Below are 24,205 nucleotides of genomic sequence, written 5' to 3' on the forward strand. Positions count from 1 at the left end.
TATACAAATTCCAAAATACAAAAAGTGAACCAACAAGCAGCAATAATTAGCTCTACGCCATTTAATTTATATTACGCAAGACATTTTTAATAAATGTATCAGTTTCAAATAAAAACAGTTGTACATTTAGATCTTGCACATGCAGTACACAAGAAGTTAAAAATAACTTTTTTTAAAATAAACATATTCACTCATTTTACATTTGACATGCATATAGGCTCATTTTGGCGTATTTTTCGCTCTTTAGTAATGACCTGTAAACACCATTTTGATTATTTACTATAATATAAGTGAGCAAACATGGGAAAAGTAAGAAAACATACCTGGCCAGTACGGGGATCGAACCCGCGACCTTGGCGTTATTAGCACCACGCTCTAACCAACTGAGCTAACCGGCCATATTCGCATTGTATGTCTATACTTTTATTATTCATAGTGACATTGTCCAAGCAAGTATGTTAGTGGGTAATTTGTAAATTACGGTGACCGGGAGGGGACATTCGGTTCACTTAGCTTTGTCGTGGCCACGACATGTAAACTAATGGGAACGTGATAATAAGTCGTGTCCACGAGAAAAAAATGTCGAGGTAACGACATCCTTATTTCGTGGCCACGAGATCCTATGTTGATAGAACGACATTTCTTTTTCTCATGGCCACGACTTCATATGTTGAGGGAGCGAAATCTATTTCTCATGGCCATGAATTGAATGCGTAAACAATCTGCGAAACCAATAGCAACCTGGAATGATTCCCACGTATTGTATGTCTTTATGATTTATATCTTAAAAAATAAATACATATATATAAATACATAGTCTGGTTAGGATCTCCATGTTGTTACCGACCTCGTGGCGCAACGGTAGCGCGTCTGACTCCAGATCAGAAGGTTGCGTGTTCAAATCACGTCGGGGTCAATGTCTTTTTAATCTACGAAACGGAAAAGAATGGAACAAAACAAGTGGCTCATATCAATGAAACATAAGGTCTACAATACAAGTTATTTAAAAAGTCCAAGATGGACGTTGCATGTTTTTTTCACCACAACGAGGTAGGTTCATATTAGCGAGGGTGTTGACGACTCTGAAATGAACGCTGAAGGAGCGTCAGGCGTCAGCTTCTTATTAAATCTCGTTGCCATATTTTTGTTTTAGAAAAGTCAGAGAAAGAGTCCACATTTCAATACTGGAACTAACTGGAACGTGTCGTCAAAGTAAAGAGGAAAAAGTAGGGCTCGTCCGGGATTTGAACCCGGGACCTCTCGCACCCTAAGCGAGAATCATACCCCTAGACCAACGAGCCGATATGCATTACGATTCAAATAACCGACTAAGTCCTTCACACTTTTGCAAAGTTACTACAGATTATTCGAAAGATGTTCTTTGGTGGTCCGCCAAGGCTAACTAACTAAATTTAAATTTTGTGGTAACCATCTATGTCAATGTAGGCTAAACATAGTTTGATATCGGCAACATTTTACAATAAGGTCCCATTAGTTAAGTTAGACTACTAGATAGGCTAGGCTAACATGAACTATGAGCAATCGGCTACATTTGTTACCGTATATCAATCCTTGTTAATGTTAGCTAATACAAAAAAAGTTAGTTCAGGTCAGTTAAATGATATTAACAGAATCAACTTTTGATTTTGATAATGCAAATGTTTAAATAACATGAACTAAGATTAATATGCTTTAGAAGCATTTGTCATTGTTAGTTCATGTTAACTAATGTTAACAAATGGAATCTTATTAAGTGTTACCATAATATCTAATAGATGCTATATAAAAAAATATCCAATTATAATAATTAATATTTTAAAGTCTAAACTATAAAAATTTTATTTGTTGAAAGCCTCTGCTGTGTTAAGGCACATTTGAACATGTTCTTTTAATTTTTAGGGCTGTTTCTCTTCCCCCTCAACTGACAATAAAGAGAATAGGCAACAACGTGCTAAATAACCAATTATTTTGCATAACTCATTTCATAATATTAAAAGCTTAAGTGAAAAAAACACTCTTGGAGGAGGATTAAACATGGCCTTTTAATCTGTTCAGTGACTAATCACAAGGTGACACACAACTTCATCAGTTTATATATAAAAGTTCAGTTAAAACACTCACTCTCAAAGACTGCTTTGGTTTCTCTCAATACGCACACACACACACACACACACACACACACACACAAACACACACACTCTCTCTCTCTCTCTTTATCTTAAACATTATCATTATACAGAAATCAGTGTAATGTAATGGCTAAAAATTGGAAATTGGTATACATTAGATTAGAAAACATTATGAACTAAAAAAAAAAATTGGTTGCACATGAATGGTAAACTATATCATAAAATGTCACTAAAATCAATATTTTTTACTTCTTTTGAAAAAAACAACAACAACCCTATAATCTTTCAGTCTAAACCTAATTGCAAGAGGATATCTACATTGATAATATGGTCACAAATTAAATGCACCCATAATCTCTCTTGATTGCAAGTGCCCTTTTGTTCTGACTCACTCTGGTTTGCTTTGTCTTGAAGTTTTCATCTTAGAAATAAAGGTTCCACAAGGAAGGTTTTCACAGTGATGGCATAGACTAACCATTTTTTTCTTGGTGTGAAGAACATTTTAATAATCTAAATAACATTTGTCCACTGTAAAGAACCTTTTGTGCAATGAAAAGGTTCCATGGATGGTTCTTCATGGGCCCATCGATGCCAATAATGAACCTTTATTTTTAAGATGAGGGGAAAGAAATCCCCAAACAAGTCTCAGAGTAACAGCTGCAAACAACCATTTCATGAGGGACCTGCCACCAATGAGTACAGATGGAGGAGAGGGAAAACAAGGAGAGCAAAGAGAAGAGATGAGACTGAGGAAGGGAGAAAATGAAAACATTAATGTCCCTTCCTAAGAGGCAGTGAACTTTCTGAGCGTGATCACAATGAGAGCGAGAAGAACAGAGGCTCCGAGGAACACTGCGATGACGATAGCTGTGATGGCACCTGGCCCCAGCACAACTGAGAACAGAAATAATACAACTGTCAATCACACACCATAACATAATGACACCAAGTTCTCTTTAACAAAGACTTATATCATATTCAGTAGCTGGAGACGGATTCATTTCCAAGCCATTTCTGAGCTAGTAAATATAGAATATGCTCTATTTCAGTAGGTGTGATTAAGTATACAGTATGTGAACACGGGTGGAATAACTTTACCTTCCTCATCCAGGGTTATTGAATGTGTACTGTCCTCATAGTCATGGGCGTTTCCCGTCTGGTCCTGGTAAGGGACTTTTGTTGTCACATCGATGGCTCCAGCACCGGATAATGTGTCCTGGTTATCATTCTGCAGTGTAGGGGAGGAATCAGCCACTGTTTCTGATAGAAGGAAAAAAACTAAGGTGAATCAACAATATATTTTTGAGAATGTTTTGTAAGCTATTTTCACAAAATCGTTTCAAAATGGAAAGGCAAAGAACATGAAAAGAACATAGCCTACTATGATATATTTCAATAATTAATATACATGTAAGAATACTAACTAAATAAATAAATGGCAACTAGGATGATATAAGAATACCAAATATATATATATATATATATATATATATATATATATATATAACCTAAGATGAAATATTTAAATTGGAATCTTAATATTAGAAATTAGAATATTAAATATTATCTTACAAGCATGAATAGATACTAGATAGATATTATATATGAAGATGGATGGATGGATGGATGGATGGATGGATGGATAGATAGATAGATAGATAGATAGATAGATAGATAGATAGATAGATAGATAGATAGATAGATAGATAGATAGATAGACATAGGTATGATGGATGGATGGATGGATAGATATTAAGTATGATAGATAGATAGATAGATAGATAGATAGATAGATAGATAGATAGATAGATAGATAGATAGATAGATAGATAGGTATGATGGATGGATGGATGGATAGATATTAAGTATGATAGATAGATAGATAGATAGATAGATAGATAGATAGATAGATAGATAGATAGATAGATAGATAGATAGATAGATAGATAGATAGATAGATAGATAGATAGATAGACAGACAGACAGACAGACAGATAGGTATGATGGATGGATGGATGGATAGATATTAAGTATGATAGATAGATAGATAGATAGATAGATAGATAGATAGATAGATAGATAGATAGAGATAGATAGACAGATAGGTATGATGGATGGATGGATGGATGGATGGATGGATGGATAGATAGATAGATAGATAGATAGATAGATAGATAGATAGATAGATAGATAGATAGATAGATAGATAGATAGGTATGATGGATGGATGGATGGATAGATAGATGTGAGTCACATTATGTATGACTCAATGGGCATCTTTACGGAGGATTAGCACTCGCTTCTCACTATGGTATCTTGTCCTGCGCGTTCCTCCACTCTTCTTCTCCTCACATCTCTCACTCACATTCCACATCTCCCACAGGCATGGAACAGCCATGCGACTTTTCTCACTTACATCATACTCACAGAGCACAAAGCCCATTTCCTATGTTACCGCTTGCCCACCGCTCCCAAAGGGCACCTTATGGACAAAGTTTCTGACCCCGAAATGAAGGGACAAAGACAGACAGAGAGAACATGGATAAATAGTGGGATATCTAGCCTGACCCTGCTTGAACAACCCAATGGCATGGGTTGAACCTAACCCAACAAGCAGACACACATATTGTGCTCATTTGTGGATTGAAAAGAATATTTCGAGATATTTACATGCAGTGGCAACTTATACCATCTTTCCATGTAATTAAACCTGCTAAAATGCTCTTATTCCATCCTAAATCTATTTTTGATCATTAAAATAAATAGCTACAAGACTACTAAATAAATAAAAGAACCTGATGATATATTTAATTAGCAACAAATAAGAATAATAAACAAATAAAAAATAACTAAATAAAAAGAACCTCGGCTGATATATTTAAATAAATAAATTGCTACAAGAATACAAAAATTAAAAAAAATTAAAAAATAAAGAACCTTTAAATAACTAATAACTACTACAAGTAAGAGAGAATACTAAATAAAGTAATAATATCAATATATTTAAATTACTAAACAATGGCACAGGCCAAAACTAACTCAACAAGACTCACATTGATTGCTAATTTTTGCATCGAAAACCCTATTAGGTTTCCAAAATAGACGTATTTACATGTAGCGGCCACTTATACCACCTTTCCATGCCATTAAACATGCGAAAATGCTCTTATTCCACCCTAAATCTTAAAATAAAAGGTTAATATTTGGAGTCAGCGAATTGGGGATGGCCAACGTACAACTATTTTTGATCATTAAAATAAATAGTTACAAGACTTCTAAATAAATAAAACAACCTGATGATACATTTAATTAACTAAATCATAGCTACAAGTAAGAATACTAAACAAATAAAAAAGAAACTAAAAACGAACCTCAGCTAATATATTTAAATAAATAAATAGCTACAAGTAAGAATACTAAATAAAGTAATAATACCAATATATTTAAATAACTAAACAATGGCACAGGCCAAAACTAACTCAACAAGACTCACATTGATTGCTAATTTTTGCATCGAAAACCCTATTAGGTTTCCAAAATAGACGTATTTACATGTAGCGGCCACTTATACCACCTTTCCATGCCATTAAACATGCTAAAATGCTCATATTCCACTCTAAATCTTAAAATAAAAGGTTAATATTTGGAGTCAGCGAGTTGGGGATGGCCAGTATTTTTAATAATAGTGTGTTTGCTCAGCGAGACGCACTCTTTCTGGACTTGAAGCCGGCTGTAGGTACGGCACACCGGGGCTCTAGGCCAGCGATACATCAATGAGCCCTTCACTCGAGGGTACAAACAGGCACTTGTGTGGTCAGAGAGGCAGAGGAACCAACGGCCTAAACACAGCCAGTACTGCAAGTTAAACAAGCTTGTTTATGAAGCCAGTCTGTGGAAAAGCACGCACCACGGCGTCAGCATGCACAACCTGTTGATTTGAAAAAGTGCACTTTTTTTGTGTGTTTGTCACTTCATGGCCTGCTTAAATATTTATTAAGTACTGCTTAAACATTTGGCTATAGGACAAGGCTAAGGACGTTGCCTCATTTCTTGTATTTTAACACACAACAGTGAGATGACAACACACAGACAGATGCGTGCGAATGACACAATGGTCCGCCACCAGGGTGTTGCCTGTGCCCATGTCCTCATCTCACCTCCGCTACAGTAAAAAATACAGAGACGCAGCAGTAATGTTCATTCTATAGGTTTTAAATCCAGCTATCAAAAATGTGTTCTAAGGACGTTTTGCTAACGTTCCCATTCAGTTCTCGGAACATACAAAACTTACATTTTTTTAACTTTTTTTTTGGCCAGCATTTTCTTTTAAAAACTTGCTGACCCCAGCCAGCATTTTTTTTTTTTTATAATTTTTGCAAAAATGTCATGGTCCCTAGAATAGCTTTTTATCTGAACAATATATAAAAAGAAAGAACAGACCCTTTTCTTTTAAACAAAAAAAACTGTTTTATTCTATAGCTTTATTCTATAAAAAAAAGCAACTTTTTGTACAAAAAGCTGAGAAACTCGTGTGTTTTTTTTCAAAGACTAAAACGCCAGTGTTTTGATCAGGAGATTCAGTACTCTTTCAGAAGATGCGCTCTAGCGCCCCCTATCGTATAACAGTGAAAACATGGAAAGCCGGAAAATTCGGCCAATGGCCGGGAAAGAGTTAAATTGTTTAAAAAAAATTGTTTTCTTGTTTATATGATTGTCGTGGAAAATTTCCATTTTATCATTCTACAAACATTATAGGAATGTCATGTTTAAATGTTCTCTGAACGTTTTGAAACTGGTAACATTTAAAAAACGTTAAACGAACGTTCAACAAAAACGTTTCAGAAAAAACACTTCAACGATGTATAAATGTTTTTGTGCTAACGTTTAGAGAACATTAGATAACTTAGATCAATACTGTTCAACATTAGATTAACAAACCTTCAATTAAGGTTACTGGAAGATATTTGATCATAACTTGCCAGAATGTTAGCTATAGTTCTGAGAATGTTCAAGCTGGGTATTTAGTAATATCATTGATTTTGACCTCAGAGGTGAACAAAACTTGAACTGAATTGAACTGAGCTGGATGATGACACTATTGTTTTCTGTAGAGCTGCTTTACAGCTCAATCAAATTAGTTTCATAATGGATAAATTTAGCATCATTGGCACTGTTATTGAATCAACATCAACTGAATTGAATCAGTGTTGGATGACTTGATCTGAATAATGACAGTATTGTCTTCTCAGCGTATAGCTAAATCGAAATAGTTTCTTAATTGACTTTACGCAGTTATTGAACTGAATCAACACTGAACTGACTTGAACTGAATAATGATCTTTGTAGAACTGCTTTACAGATCTCAAATTTGAAGTTTGCATTATTAATTCTGTTATTTTCCTGTTTATTACTGTGAAGCTGCTTTGAAACAATCTGTACTTTATAAAGCGTTATATATGAAGGTCACATGACTTGATGAGGACTAGTCAACAAGGTTCAGTATTACAGAATTTGTCGTCTTCATGAATATTTTTTCTCCAACAAAATGTAAATTAAAGCAACAAAAAAAGGCAAATCACTTGAAAGTAATACAAATGAACAGCCATAGTTATGGTTGAGATGAAGCATCATGCATTCAAAATCGTTCCCTTGTACACCTAAATTCAGAGTCCAATATTGACAGCACAGCAGAGCTATTAATATATTCAATTCATTCAAAAATAATGATATATATATAGATAGAAGTTCTTCCACCACAAATTCTGTTATGTACTGGAAATGTATCCAAACAGACAGTGACATCATGATCATCCAGACTTTTGGAATAATTTTTGCTCCCATGACATCAATGCAAACAAGTTCACATTAGAAAATAAAAAAACAGCATTACATCATGTATTCTGGCTGGAAATTCTGAGTTTCTTAAACATATTTTCTCACAGGTTTGTGAATTTAATATAACATTTGGAAGGTCCTATTTTAGAGATGATGGTCGAAAAAGGCAACCTTTTTAGAATGCAATTCTAATTTATTTTTTATATGAACTTTGTGCTCAGATGTATAAATCCCTTGTTTTCCTCGAGAGTCCAACAAACGAACTCTTTGTCTATGTACGCACTGAACCCAAGACTAAAATCAGGTTCGACACCTGGATGTGAAAAAGAGAAGGTCTGAGTCATTGAAGACAGTGTGACGTTTCAGTCTGCAAGAGTCTCGCACACTTACGCCACTGTAAAGACATGATCCTGAGATTTTCTATTTCAATTTCAGTTATTTTGGTTCGCTTTACAATAACACTCATTTTTTACAATAATGAACCCTTTTTGCTTTCAATTTATTGCCCATGGAAATAATCCTAGCAAGTTAAGCAAATGTTCATTAAAATAAAGTTTCTGCTATTCGGTTTTGAAGGTCTCACGTTCATGCTACTGGAAAGGGGCCTTGCAAAACCAAGAGGGTCAACATGGCGAAAATGACACGTATGCACAATTAAGAGATTTCAGAGATGAAGTAATTCTGAACCTTCATGAGGATGAGCTCAGAAAGACACTGATCTACACTTCAAGTGTTCAAAATTCAAGACTCATATCATCCAACCAATTAGAATTACCAGCTTATTAAAAACCCTATTAACCTTTCCCAATAAGTCAACACATTTATGAGAATAGCACCATTGATTAGATGGGAAGATGGTGATGTTACCTGTTTGCACAAAAGCCATGCAGAATGCCAGAGCGGTGATGAAGGCGAGCCGAGATAAACCGCTGGAACTTCTGCTGCCGCGGCCCATGGTTCCTGTTCGGACACTTCTGTTCTCCGCTCCTAGACTGGTGCGTTAATGAAAGAACACAGAGAGCAAGTGAGAGACCGAGTGAGAGATGCAGGGGTAAGCTGGGTTTAGGTGGGAGGACTCTGTATGGACAGTGCAGACATTTGTCAACTCTTCTGGTAACTGCCCACCTTCTTCAAAGCCAGTCTTTCCACTCCTGCAGCACGACGATGACAGCCCTCGTGTCCCACGCTACTTTTCTGTGGGATTTAGGATCATCAGGATCTCGCAGTCGGTAGAAGTGATGACAATTCGATTGCATTACATCAAACTGTGGGAGGCATTATAAAATCTGAAGTTTGATTATGATTCAGTTTATGTTGGCATGATTCATAATTAGGGACAATTTACGTAATGGGGAAATACTGACAAAAAAGGTAACTCTTTAGTTTAGGGTCCAATTCTCACTGAACTAGTTTATAAGCATGCATATTACTATGATATTGGCTGTTTATTAGTACTTTTAAAGCACATATTAATGCCTTATTATGCATGACCATATTCTACATCCCTTAACCCAATACCTAAACTTAACTACAAACTATTAATCAATAATTAGAAGTTTATTGAGGCAAAAGTCATAGTCAATAATGAGAATTGGACCCTAAAGTGTGACCAAAATAAAACACTATAAGTTTTACAGGCTCAAGAACTGTATTTTGAAGATGCAACATGTACTATAGTCATTATAATCAGTTATTACAAAGTGCTGGTGCTGAAAAAACAATATATTAACAGCGGGACCAACAATCTCATGGAAATTCGTAACTATTTTAAGTTTTGGTGAATTGGTGGCTAATTCGTATGGATTCGTACAATCTCATTCATACATTTGCATGCAATCTGGTTACTTCCCAGTGACGGTTATTGGAGTACACTTACATACTTATGTTTAGATGCACTTTATTTTACAGTACATGTAGGCCTTACTAGCAGTGTACTTGCCTAAGAAAATCCTGGGTAATAGTTAATTCAACTTAAATCCCATTAAACTTAAAACAGGTTAAATCTTGTTTAACAGAGTTGAAAATTACTTTTTTTTAATGAGTTAAAGCAAAACTTACTGATCATATATATTTTTTCCCACGTAACTACAGGGGTTAAGTTTAGGTTCATGGTTAGTACCTAGTTATTACCCAGTTATTGTAATTACTGTGATAAGTACACAGTATGAGGACTAGGACTGAAAAATAAAGTGCTACCTTTTTCTAAAAGTCTTTCATTTTTGTATGATTTACATCATACAAATTCATAGAAATCGCCACCTCATATAATAGTTACATTTTCTTATGAGATCAGGTTGGCTATGACATGAAACAGACCTCTTCACTTTGCTTCATCTTGTGAATTTGCTTAATAAAATATTTTCATTACAAAAGGTGTCTATAATATTATTTTGTAGCAGCTGTTGCTATATTACACATTTCGATTAGCAATTCATAAATACAGTCAAGGCTGAAGGGCTTGCATAGGCCTCATAACGTTTTGCTTTTTAAAAATCTAAGAAGTTTTTCCTGCAAGGCTTTTTTTCACCCTGCCATCAAACTCTTCTACTGATGTTATGTTATGAAGACATGAACTGAGTATATAGTACATATCAATATTATTCTTAGATGCCGAGTTCCCTTCCATAAACACCAGACAGGAACAAACCGCTACAACACTGAACAGTTTCTGAAGGGTTTCATTGGCCTCGATGAGGCCATTTTCTGCACACGACACTCTGGAATAACCACTCATTGATTGTGCCTGCTTTATGCATCTGAGGGAACTAATTTAAGGAATATTTCACAATAAATATAAGTTATCTTTTGTTACCAGAACCTACAGTATGCCAATTAATAATAAAGTAATAATTTATAACAATTAAGCTCAACTCCGAGTCTGTTCTCAGGGTTTGTAAAAACAAACAAAATCACATTCACAGTACAAAACTGTCCTTTCAATGGTGGGACTACTGTTTATAAGCTACAAATATGAACTCTTGTTAGGAGAGCATGGTTACAGATTCAACTTTCATATGACACTAATCATATTAACAATACATTCTGTTACTTGAATAGGTATACTTTTTTTTAATTTGCATTTCAACATTTATTCTGGTTTTTAAATAATGATGCTCTAAAATAAACATTTCCTGTGGTTATTTAGGAAGCAATTCCAGGATTAGGCTTAATCTCAGCTGGAGACTCTAGAAACTAAAGAGAAAGTGTCAATTTTAGGAGGTCGCTTTTTTTTTTTTTTTTTTTTTTACAATTACAAATTAAACTTGATAAAAATCCAACTGGGGAACTATGAATTTATGTTTTTTTTTTTTGTCATTCATAACTACTGTATACATTTTTTTTAAATTAATAATTTGACTTCACGTAATGAGGTACTGATACTAGCCAATTAAATACTTGAGAGCCGAGCAGAGATGTATAGCAAACTCTACGCATACTTCAAATATACTAGGCCTGGAAATCACAACTTTAAAATTCCCTGAAATGTCCAGGTTTTCCATAAATGTGGGATCTGTATCATGCAAATTTGTAAATAGCAACTTGTGTAAACATTTGCAAGTCGACTTTGCACAACCCTGCTTTGTGCATTAGGAGCAAAAGCGTGCAGATCAGCCCACACAAGAGACTGTTTTGATTTATTTGTCGTACTGTAATAAAAAAAGAAAGAAAAAAAAAAGTATGACTCCACTGGTTCATCATTTCCATATATTATAATACAGATGCAGAATTGAAAGTTTATTCTTTAAACAGCCTAATATTTTACAAAGAAATGGATAAGTGTCTGGAACTTTCAAACATGTCCTTAAAACAGGACACTGTTGATGACATTTCCTCGAGTCCTACATTGTTTTCGACGTCCATCAACAAGGGGGCGGGCAAAGTGGAAGAGGAGAAAAGGGAAGAAAATGGAAAAAAACTAAAAGAATGAGGGAAGGAACAAATAAATTAAAAAGGAAATTGTAATGGGGATAATACACATTTTTTTCCTCTGCAATCCTTCTATTCACGCTTAAAGAAACATCATTCGGGAGATGAGCATGATTGTGAGCAGACGCTCCATCTCAGTGGAAGGACACTGAAATCATTGACTCCTTTCCTGCAGAAGCAAGCCTCTCTCTTCCTTTACTCAGGGCTTTGTGTTTTTGGTTTTTCTCGTGGCTGTGGGGCAGCGCTGTTATTGCAACTGTGGTTTCCTCTGGATTAGGGAGGAAGAAAAACTTGCTGCCCCGAATCTACTCCAAATCAGAGAACTGACGATACAAAAAGAAGGGGAAAAAAACAGAAAAGAGTTTGAGGGGAAAATAAGGGCAGCTGTTCAGAAGGGAAACGGTCGGTAGGGGGAGCCTGTTGATCAGCAAGCCTCAAAAGTCTTCCACGGTCTCAATCTCACCCATGTTGAGTCTCTCAGATGAGGCATTAACAGAAAAACCTGCAGAGACATTATATTAATTACAAAAAGAATATTTTGCATGAATTTATTTTCATTTTACAATTAATAACTAAAATTAGAGGATTCATTTTATAATAATTCTTCCTCTAAATTATCATTGTAATGCATCTGGACAATTTACTATGCTTTGACTTCTTTTTATGAAAGGCATTATATACTGGTTTTTAACACTCTCTCTCTATTCTCACACACACATTTATATATACACACCATGGTCTGTCTGAATACTCGATTCAGATTGGCTGGAAGATGTGCATTAAAACCATTTGATATACAGGTAATTCCAGTCAGATTAGGAACCATTCTATGTTAATGCAATTCAAATAAATGCTACAATTTCTCATTTAAAGGGGTCATGAACTGGATTGTTTTATTATTTTATAATGTTGCCTGGGGTGCCCTTATAATGTTAGTATGATTTTTACATCAAAAATTGTCATAATTTATAAATAAAAGCCATTTTTCCAAGCCTGATTTCAGCCTCAGGTTTGAACGCTCCGTTTTAAGGGGCGTGTCTGCTGTGAGACTGCAGTGCAAACGCCCACTGCTGTGATTGGCTGACATGCTTGCAATGAAATAGCTAGTATTACATGAACTCTCTCGAAAACTTTTACTTCGTTTTTACTATTACAGCTATCGAGATAACAAATCGTGAAAAGTATCGTTTAGAGCATTATATTTAAATCTATTCCATCACATGAAAGGTTGCAGCATGATGAGCACTGAGCAGATGACAGACAGTCTGTTGATCACGTGAATAAAGATCTTATCATTGGAACGCAATTTTTGCACTCTCACAAATGCTTACACCAAATCACAATGCAAACACGATGTGAATACACAGTAAGAGCTTCGTTGTGTAGTGTAACACTGTCATTATTTCATCACGAGTTTGGTAGGTGTCCAGATAAGCTCTCGCGGCTCGCGCTGTGCTGTTTGATTGACAGCTTGGGCGAATGGAAAGGGATCATTCTTTGATCGCTTTCTGTACGTTAATTTAATAACAGTTTAAAAAAGATTATTTTCATAATACTACGAGAAATTATGTGAAGTTGATCGTTTAGTCACTGATGCATAAACAGTATTGAACGATTTTAAGAGAAATATCTGAACTTGAATAATTACACATCAGAAATCACTGATCGCAGATCAGGCATTAGAGTACACATGGTTACTTACATGTTGCTGGCAGATCCGTGTCGGGAAATTGTGATCGACTGATTTAATAAAGTTTAACCATGCTGGAATCCTAAGGAAGCTTATGACTGTCTTCTTCCACAAACAGGCACGCACAATATTTAGTAAACAGCATGTTTATTGCTTGTAAGTAGCTCGATCCGGTTTAGCAATCATCATGTCGTCCTATGTTATTTAGCATGTTTGGGCGAATCGGTGGGCGGGGCTAAACAGGCCGTGTTGAAGTAGGCGTTGATCTTCTTTTGTGGAGGCGGTGTTTTATCCTCTTTGACGTCATAGTTCCCCACTTTGAAAAACGAGTCGTTTGCTGAGCCTGATGTCTATAAAAGCTTTTATTGGACTAACAAGGTAGTTTTCAGTTCTGAAACTTACAGGATATTATTATAGTATGATGATCTCTTATATGTCAAAAGCTCAAGGAAAATTTGATTTCTCAGTTCATCACCCCTTTAAATAAATGTAAATTTACACACTACTTTATCTTTGTGTCTGATGTAAAGTGGGCAGAATGCTAGGGTCTAATGAGCCGTAACTGACGAAAATAACCATCATCATTTTAACTTTCGGTTAAATATTGCGATGCAAACATCAATAACAGCTTTAGCTGGTCAATGCAGGCCATGGTATAAGCGGGATAACCCAGGGTTAGCTGTGCATTAAACAAGTTCTTCTGCGGCTCAATCAAATTCTGTTCTTTAGTTCACAGGAACTTTAGTTCACAGGAATTCAAATCAGAGTAATTTCCCAGCAGATCATATCAAGTTTCAAATTGACAGCACAGTTTTTTTATGAATGACTGCACTGACACTCACCTAGAAGGCTTGGATCAGCCCGTACCATCTTCTGTTTCTTCTTCTTCTTGCCGGAAGTGACGGTCTCAAAGCGCTGCTGCAGCTGCTGTTGTTGTTGTTGTTGTTGTTGCAGGACTGACTGAGACACTTGGCTCATTCCCCACACAGAATCCTGAGACACAAACACGGAGTTTAGCAGCAAACTGACACATGCAAACCAGTGTTTATTTCGTTGACGAATAATGTCATAATTTAGATCATTCAGACATAATTCAGACAGTTCACAAGTACTAAATTGAGCTCTTTTGCGTCGTTTCTCGCTTGAACGGCAGGGTTCTCAAGTTTTATCAAAAGCTTGGAGTGAGATCACATGCGGTTAGGGGAGGAGCCCTAATGGAGCCCCGCCCCCAATTTTACCCATTGTTCATAATTAACCAGCACAAATTGAAATTATAACAACTGGTAAATCAGATAAATTACAGAGCAATTCATCACATCAAATACTCTTTAATGTTATATTTCAAAATTACAAATATACAAAAATTACAAAAATATAACAAATTGCTCCAAACAGTTTGGAAAAACAAAACTTTTTGCATTTTGAATGTGTCAAGTCGAAATGGTATAATGATTTATTGTGTGCTGGGACATTGTGAACAAATGATATATTAGAGTATTAAGGTGTGTGTGTGTGTGTGTGTGTGTGTGTGTGTGTGTGTGTGTGTGTGTGTGTGTGTGTGTACACAAGAGTACACAATCCAGCTTATAAAATGTGTTTTGTGTTGTGTTTGTTGCACATTTTGATGCCTTGATAACAGGGGTAGGGGGCTTCCACTTGAATGTTAAAATATATTTTTTCTTTTTCCCTGACATCTTTGAAAAATACAAATGCAATGGCAATGATTAATGTATGTTTTGACAGGATATAAAATATTACCCAGAGCACTCTGCTTTAATACATGTAGCCTTAATGTAACTAGAAAGACTATTAGAAAGTGCAAAATATGAAAAGACAATGCAGAAAAGCAGAGCGCATGTGGCGGAAGACAAAACTTGTAGTCCATTATAACATCTACAAAGACAGCCTTCATGCTTTCAATATGGAACTAGGCAAAGCTAGACAGACTTTCTTCTCAAATATTATAAACAGCAATTTAAACAACACACGCACTCTTTTTGCTACTGTAGAGAGACTGACAAACCCTCCAAGCCAGATTCCCAGTGAAATGCTCTCAGAGAACAAGTGCAGTGAGTTTGCTTCTTTCTTCTCTGAGAAAATCAATAATATCAGAAAGGTGATCAGCACATCCTTGAGTTGCACTGAGGTCAGACAGATCAAACCACCCGAGAAAGTAGTTACTATGTCTGATTTCAAAGAAATTGATGGCAAAATTTTGGAAGAAACTGTACAGCACCTTAAAACATCAACATGCGCTCTTGACACACTCCCCACATCATTTTTCAAAAGTGTGTTAAACAGTTTAGAAGCAGATCTCCTAGAAGTGGTAAATGTCTCACTTCGCTCTGGGAGTTTTCCATACTCCCTGAAAACTGCAGTTGTCAAGCCCCTCCTGAAAAACAGCAATCTGGATAAGACCATATTAAGCAACTATAGACCGATCTCAAATCTTCCTTTCATAGGCAAGATCATTGAAAAAGTTGTCTTCAATCAGCTGAACAAATTCTTGAGCTTGAATGGATCCTTTGACAATTTTCAGTCTGGTTTCCGACCGCACCACAGCACAGAGACAGCGCTCATAAAGATAATAAACGATATTCGCTTAAATACGGATTCAGGCAAATTATCAGTGCTGGTTCTACTCGACCTCAGTGCTGCATTTGACACTGTCGATCATAACATACTTCTTGACAGGCTGGAAAACTGGGTGGGGCTTACTGGGATAGTCCTAAAATGGTTCAGGTCATACTTAGATGGGAGAGGTTATTATGTGAGTATAGGTGACCATAAGTCTGAGTGGACATCCATGACATGCGGAGTCCCTCAAGGCTCAATTCTTGCGCCACTCCTGTTCAACCTGTATATGCTCCCAATGAGCCAAATAATGAGAAAGAACCAAATTGCTTACCACAGCTATGCAGACGACACACAGCTCTACTTAGCCCTATCGCCTAACGATTACAGCCCCATTGACTCCCTGTGCCAATGCATTGATGACGTGAACTGTTGGATGTGCCAAAACTTTCTTCAGTTAAACAAAGACAAAACTGAAGTCATTGCGTTCGGAAACAAAGATGAAGTTCTCAAGGTGAACGCATACCTTCACTCTAGGGGTCAAACAACTAAACATCAAGTCAGGAATCTCGGTGTGTCCCTAGAGTCAGACCTTAGTTTCAGTAGTCATGTCAAAGCAATAACTAAATCAGCATACTATCATCTGAAAAATATTGCAAGAATTATATGCTTTGTTTCCAGACAAGACTTAGAAAAACTTGTGCATGCTTTCATCACCAGCAGGGTGGATTATTGTAATGGACTCCTCACTGGCCTTCCCAAAAAGACCATAAGACAGTTGCAGCTCATACAGAACACTGAGCAGAACCAGAACATATGAACACATCACACCAGTCCTCAGGTCTTTACACTGGCTCCCAGTTAAATTTAGGATTGATTTTAAAGTATTATTACTGGTATATAAATCATTCAATGGCCTAGGACCTCAATACATTGCAGATATGCTCACTGAATATAAACCCAACAGATCACTCAGATCACTAGGATCATATCAGCTAGAAATACCAAGGGTTCACTCTAAGCATGGCGAGTCTGCTTTTAGCTATTATGCCAGCCGCAGCTGGAACCAGCTTCCAGAAGAGATCAGATGTGCTCCTACAGTACTCACATTCAAATCCAGACTCAAAACACTTCTGTTTAGCTGTGCATTTACTGAATGAGCACTGTGCCGCTGTTCGTCCGACTGTTTGTACTGTATTTTATTTTATTTTTCTAAACTGTTTTAATTATTCTTATTTCTTTAATTATTTTAATTTCTTCTATGTAAAGCACTTTGAATTGCCATTGTGTATGAAATGTGCTATATAAATAAACTTGCCTTGCCTATTAATACAGTATAATATATAATTTAAAATAAAATGAAGAAATACATCTTCATTCCTTCCCATACCCACTAACATTTCCCTTAGTTTCAGATAACGTAAGCTAGCCAAACTGAGCCAAAGCTTCTGGCCTGGTTGCAAAGTAGTTGTAGAGTTTTTGACTGCATCAATAATAATGTATACTATGTGCTATACATTAAATGTTCTAGCCTAAAAATGTTAGACGAGCTTTCTTCCAACTTACCTTCTCCATCACGACGTGTGTTCGCGCGATGTTGTTGGTTACCTAGTAACGAACGTACGGTGGCCGAGAATGTTCCGTCAACTTCCGTGTGTTCGCGCATCTATGTTGCCTAGTAACGAACGCAATCTGGCCGAGATACAATATACTGTCTATAGAGATACGTGCTGGCGGCAGGAAACTTCACTTTGTGTGCCCGCGCCTCGTATACAACGTTATATATAAAGCTTACAGGACAACTTGGTTGGCATTGCCTTTTCAGCGTGAGAAATACACAGTGTGGCGTGTGAACTGGTTGAATTGCGTGTCTCACGGCCAATGCGTGAGACTTGAGAACCCTGTGAACGGACAAATACACAAATTTATGTCAAAATGTGTTTTGGCGAGTATTCACGTAAACACAGTTGGTTATGTCTTAAGTACAGATAAACAGTTGGGAGAATTTCGGATGTGTATCAGTGTATTGGATCGTCCGTATTGCTGTCCGTCATTAAAAGGTCATTTCACCCGTGGAGACATGAATGTGTATTGAAAGTGGGTCATTTATGTAGAAGAAATGTGAAATTATTTTTGAATTTGGAGCTTTCTAGACTGAGAAAAGCCAGAAAATGTATTTTTGGCTTATGTGGATGAAAGACAACAACTCCCAGAATGCACTTGCTTCGCTGCCCTACAAGGCCACTCCCAAGCCACGCCTACCGGTAAGACAGCGCAGTTGAAAACAAAAACATCAAGGCAAGGCTAGGCTACAAGTGAGTCTCCGTGACGAGTTTGCCCAAAATGTCCGGGATTCGGCTTTTGCGTTCTACAGTCGCCATTCATCATGTTTACTGTGTCGAGCAGGACGAGGCTGAGGGCCGCGGGAGAACGGTGCGAGGCCGGTGGCGTGATTACTGACGACCGACACCTGTGAGGCACTGTTCTCGTATCTCGCACGGAGGAGCAGGTATTTTCTTAGCAATGGTAAAACACACATCAACCGATCACGCCACCGGCCTCGCGTCTTTCACCCGATCACGCCACCGGCCTCGCGTCTTTCAACCGATCACGCCACCGGCCTCGCGTCTTTCACCCGATCACGCCACCGGCCTCGCGTCTTTCAACCGATCACGCCACCGGCCTCTCGTCTTTCTCCCGCGGCGCTAGCCTCGTCCTGCTCCCTGTATTACTGTGATTACTGATGAGCGCGCCTGTGAGATGCACCGGTCTCATGGGCTATCTCTCACGGAGGTGCGGGTATTTTCTTAGCAATGTTAAAACGCAAATCAACCGATCACTTGTTTAGCATTCATGTAAACATTACATTCAGATTCACCAATCGGGGTGAATTCAGTTAGATTGAAACAAAAGGTGAGCATGTAAACAATGGATGGCGACCGCAGAAAGCAAAAGCTGAATCCCGGACATTTTTGTCGATCTCGACGGCCGGACATGTCCGGGAAATAGAGTATGGTAACCCCTACTACTCAGCTTTCTTCGTCCATGTTTTCTGCAGGTTTCTGCCGTTGAAATCAAACGCACTCGCACTGATCTGTGATAGGTCTGTTAGCGCATTAGGTCCAACCCCCTATGGGCGGGTTTGAAAGGGTGGATCTAGTGCTTGTAGTCTTAACAGAAATCCCCCCCTCTTACACTTCCTCCTACAATGACGCAAAATGACGATTTTTGCGTCATTGTAGGAGGAAGTGTAAAGAGGTAAATACAGATTTCTCTCGTCTCGGGGGAAAATGAAAAAATGTTGCATGACCATTCAATAGTATGACTGGGTTTCTAACAATGCAAAGCTTAATGCAAATGGATGAAGTGTCCCTTTAATGTTAATCAAACAACAAAGAGAAATTCACTCAATGCTCTTGACTGAATAATTTTAATAAGAATTAATCTATATTTAATTTATACAAAATATGTCTGCTTGAAAGAATGAAGAATGTTGTATGCAAAATGCTATAAAGAATGAATATCCTTTCTTCAAGTGTTTTTTTATTTTATTTTAAGAAAAATAAAGACATGTTATATGTCACAGCAGTTAAATCTGTGTCTGTATTGCATGTTCAAACCTTAATATCATCCATATTAAAGGAGAACTCCGGTCAGTTTTAACATTGAGCTCATTTTTTTGTACATTTGGAGTGCTGTCAATACAGAGAACAACGACAAAAATCGGTGTTGCCTACACCGTGTTATCCTCTTTTTAAAATTTCCACCCTGTTGATTTCAGTGGGGCAAGTTTTAAACCTGCTTTTAGCCTCTTAACATCCTTGATGTGTCATTACAAGTGCCCAGGTCATGTGAGTGATTCCTTCGGAGTGATCACGGGTGAATCTGACTGCAGTAGATGTGAAAGATATGAATAAAAATGATATTTATTTAGCCAGCGCTCATACCTGTATTTACATCCTGTTTTCGCTCAAAGTCCATAGTAATCGATTGTCGAGTTCACGCGCATTGGTTTAGTACCTATGATCATGCGCGTGAACTCGACAATCGATTACTATGGACTTTGAGCGAAAACAGGATGTAAATACAGGTATGAGCGCTGGCTAAATAAATATCATTTTTATTCATATCTTTCACATCTACTGCAGTCAGATTCACCCGTGATCACTCCGAAGGAATCACTCACATGACCTGTGCACTTGTAATGACACATCAAGGATGTTAAGAGGCTAAAAGCAGGTTTAAAACTTGCCCCACTGAAATCAACAGGGTGGAAATTTTAAAAAGAGGATAACACGGTGTAGGCAACACCAATTTTTGTCGTTGTTCTCTGTATTGACAGCACTCCAAATTTACAAAAAAATTAGCTCAATGTTAAAATTGACCGGAGTTCTCCTTTAACAGGTTAATATATTTTTTCTTTCTCCAGGGAGCATATAATGAACTTTTTGAGAACTAACTATTTTAGAGAAATAATGCATTACAATTGAACTAAACCCATTAGATTTTAGTCAACTAAATCTACAGTAGATTTAATAGACTAAAATCTTATGCAACTAAAAGTAGACTAAAATTAAAACAATCAGATGACTAAACTATGGTTAAAACTAAATAGCATTTTAGTCAAAAGACTATGACTAAATCAAAATTTGCTGTAAAAATGAACAGTGACACACACACACACGCTTGTGCAACGAACCTGCTGTTTTTGCTGCTGGACCTGCTGAGGTTTTTGCTGATTGGCATTCTGTTTGGCACGCCGCTCCAGGAACTGCTTGGCGAAGTCCTTGGCCTGTGGAGTGTCACCCAGGTAGGCCCGCACGTAGTCGTGCACCTCGTACGGCGAGTCCACTTCCTTCAGGAACGACGCAAAGGTGGGAACTGTGGCAAGAGTGGAAGACTGATGACTTTCAGAAAGCTAAAATTGTCTTTAAAATCACACGTTTTTAAGAGGTTATGTATGATACATATTTTTTTTGTTTGCAATTTACTTTCTGGACACACACTGGTGGTTCTCACAGTACAATGCTTTTTTACATTTTCAACTTTCTTTAGTGTAAAATGTTGCAGTTTGACCATGAAAAAGAACACGTCACAATATCCCTCAGTTAAATAATTCCTTTCAAGGGCATATGCAAAAAAGGGGCGAGGTGTGGTTGAGTTGTGTGTTATTATGGCCAATCACAACACACTGATCCATTCGACCAATCAGAGTGCATTGCACTTTTCGGAAGGATACTAAACAGAGCATACAATGCAAAATATGTTAAAAGTAATGTTTTTTTGGACATTCAAGCTTGAAAACCTATTATAGCAGACCCCAAAAACAAAATGAAGATTTTGTTCAAGGGCATAATAAAGACATGACCCTTTTAACGTCAGAAGCTGCATTCCGTGCATACAATGCCAAAAAAAGCGATGAAACGGCAGGGAAGTGGTTTGTGTGAAGAATTATCTGTGCATCAAGTGCGCATTAAACAAACGCTGATATTCAAGATAGTTGAGGGTGATAGACGGGTATGTGTCAGTGACTCACCGTCAAGGTTATTGGCTGTGTTGAGAGTGTGTAGAGTCTGTTCACACCACTGCATAAAGCTGTCCTGGTTCTTATTGGCTCCCTGGAACAGTTTCAGTAGCTTCTCTTCCTCCTCCACCTTTTTACTTGCTTTAGCACTGCTGCTATTACTGTTACAAACAGATTATTTTACAAAATACAATAAGGAAATGACCTAAAAGGCAGTTTTGCACACTGGACCTAGTTAGCATACTAAAGTCTGAGGTTTTATTGCATATTTTAATATGTGGTGGTGGTTTACCTGAGGTTAGCGTTGCCCTTGTTTTTCTGATTGTGGCTCTTGCGTGTGGCCTGAGGCGGGGCGGCCTCCTTTGCTGCTTCATCCCAGAAGCCAATGTTAGAGTTCTGAGCATCACCCCAGACACTGCTGTCCATCAACCAGTTCGAGCCGACATTATTGACAGAACCCCACACGGATGTATTGAGGGCCTAGAAGGAGAAAGAGAGGCCATGCAATCTATTTTAGACTAATCTCAAAATAAATCATGCATCTCAGATTCTTTTACTTAATTAAACAGGATTTAAACTTGCAATTTCCCTGTTCTGTACTTGAATGTGTAACCTGTTTTAGTCAATATATGCCTATGTATAAAAACTGGTGTATGTATCAATACATATGAATTAGAGCTTGATTGATATAAAATAAAAGGGATTATTGTGTATAATACTAGTAAAATGTATATACTGAATTTAATGTTCTTAGTCTTTCCTTCCTGTGACAGGGCAACCTAGAGAGAAGCCACAAGAGTTTACATTAAATTAAATTTCAGATAGTTTATCAAGGAACACAAAAATATAAATTTCCATTAAAAATAGATTTAAGCATAATGCAGTACTTTTTGAATTATAAAACAAGCCGGGACTCTTATTCTGAAATATATGTCTATGGTTTCCTACTGTCAACTGAGGAAGATAAAATACCCACTCTTACAACATATTAAAACATAAAAACAATGGTTGTCATTGTTTGCAAACTGCCTGAAACTTTTTTACTTTGAAATTTGCAAATCATAGCCTTTTGAAGTTTCATCATCATGTTAGGCTTCTAAGCAATTCCTGTTTTTACATCCCCAAATTTAAGACATCTTAAAATGATAATTATGCATTTAGTTATACCATTTAAAATGAAGACTTGTGACCTTAAATTTAAATCAAACTGAATGATCAATCGCTATAGGTAATTAACTGGAAAAATAACAAAAGTGCAGTAAATGGTAAAACTAGTGCGTTTACAATAAAAATAAAATAACAATTAGCAGATTGGAACATCATAACAGGACTTCTGTTGTACAGCTAAAATAAAAGGAAGTGGGTGAAACCAGAGGGCTACATTCAAGTTACAAACAGACGTACCCACTCTTACGTCAAAAACAAGGTGGGTATCTGCATCAGGATGTGTGTAACTAACCACTCGGTTCTGCTGGGTGACGGTTGAGTGTTGCAGCTGCTGCTGTTGCTGTTGTTGTTGTTCCTGTTGTTGTTGTTGCTGCTGTTGTTGTTGCTGCTGCTGCTGTTGCTGCTGCTGTTCCTTGCGCTGTTTCATTTGCTGCGCTTCCTCTCTCTGGATCTCCAGCAGGGACTTGGTGGCCTCTGGCTGCTTGGCCACGCTGCCCCAACCCGAGAGCTTCGCCTGAGGTTGCTGCTGCTGCAGGGCCCTCTGGAGCTCCTGTTGTTGTCGTCTTTGCTGCAGGAAAAAAAAAAAAAAACAGATCAATGAGAAAAAAGATGATCTCTATGTAATGTTTTTTGCCTCTTGCTTGGTCACATGGGAATCTGTTGAAAGCTTGGTCACATGAGAAGGCTTGAGTTGGGGAAGAATCTCTGGCATACCTCCTCTCGTGCTTGTTGTTCTCTTTCCTCCTCCAGTTTCTGGATCTCAGCAAGCGACAGGGCATTCTGAGACTGTGAGAGAGTGTTTGCTGTGGTCGACTGCTGGCCCCACTTGGAGGATGAAGGGAGCTGGGAACATAGACATGAAAAAAAAAAAAAAAAAAAAATACAATAACTGGGTCAGTCAAACAAACAAACAACTGTTTTCAGGTAATGTACCAACTAGAGGATGGATACCCGACCCGAGCCCGACATTTCCGAATGCCTTCCTACCGTTGCTTAATAAAAGCGGGCTTTCCACACAAACAAACGTACATGTGTCATTAGTATGAGAAAAAAAATGGGATTTTAACTGTCGGTCTCGGGTCGGGCTCGGACATAAATATCTTTATGCCTGTCGGGCTCGGGTCGGGTTCGGTTACTGCTCTGTCGGACGCGGGTCGGGCTCGGACAGAAAAATTCGGCCCGATCCGCACTCTAGTACCAACCAAGTTACCATCATAAATTCCATTTTGTAAAATAATCAGGCATGTGATCAAAGCTCAAAAAAGGAAAACTTGTTTTTCCTCATTCGTAACTATAATGCAATATAATAATAATACTTTTCCCTAATTATTATGTTTATAATATTTTTTATAATTAAAT

General features: G+C 37.3%; 2 protein-coding genes across 5 annotated transcripts in view; both read right to left on the reverse strand.

Moving 5' to 3' along the window:
• Positions 1–2,023: 2,023 nt before the first annotated feature.
• On the reverse strand, positions 2,024–11,532 carry snorc (secondary ossification center associated regulator of chondrocyte maturation). The gene is made up of 4 exons (XM_079876247.1): positions 9,090–11,532; positions 8,832–8,956; positions 3,228–3,389; positions 2,024–3,023 (listed from the first exon to the last, which is right to left on the reverse strand). The coding sequence occupies exons 2-4, from the start codon at positions 8,917–8,919 to the stop codon at positions 2,914–2,916; spliced, it is 360 nt and encodes a 119-aa protein (XP_079732373.1). The 5' UTR covers positions 8,920–8,956; positions 9,090–11,532; the 3' UTR covers positions 2,024–2,913.
• The window catches only part of gigyf2 (GRB10 interacting GYF protein 2), a 33,898-nt gene continuing 20,903 nt past the window's right edge, over positions 11,211–24,205 (reverse strand). For 3 of the 4 annotated variants that reach the window (XM_079876245.1, XM_079876244.1, XM_079876243.1), the window contains exons 23-29: positions 23,561–23,689; positions 23,139–23,414; positions 21,972–22,159; positions 21,692–21,840; positions 20,855–21,036; positions 14,424–14,574; positions 11,211–12,393 (exon numbers count right to left, since the gene is read on the reverse strand). In XM_079876245.1, coding sequence (XP_079732371.1) covers positions 12,326–12,393; positions 14,424–14,574; positions 20,855–21,036; positions 21,692–21,840; positions 21,972–22,159; positions 23,139–23,414; positions 23,561–23,689 — 1,143 coding nt within the window. In that variant the 3' untranslated portion in view covers positions 11,211–12,325. The remainder of the gene's footprint in view (positions 12,394–14,423; positions 14,575–20,854; positions 21,037–21,691; positions 21,841–21,971; positions 22,160–23,138; positions 23,415–23,560; positions 23,690–24,205) is intronic. The other variant, XM_079876246.1, reaches the window with a different exon arrangement.

This window comes from Squalius cephalus, assembly GCF_949319135.1.
Source record: "Squalius cephalus genome assembly, chromosome: 7".
In the NCBI taxonomy this organism is placed as follows: Eukaryota; Metazoa; Chordata; class Actinopteri; order Cypriniformes; family Leuciscidae; genus Squalius; species Squalius cephalus.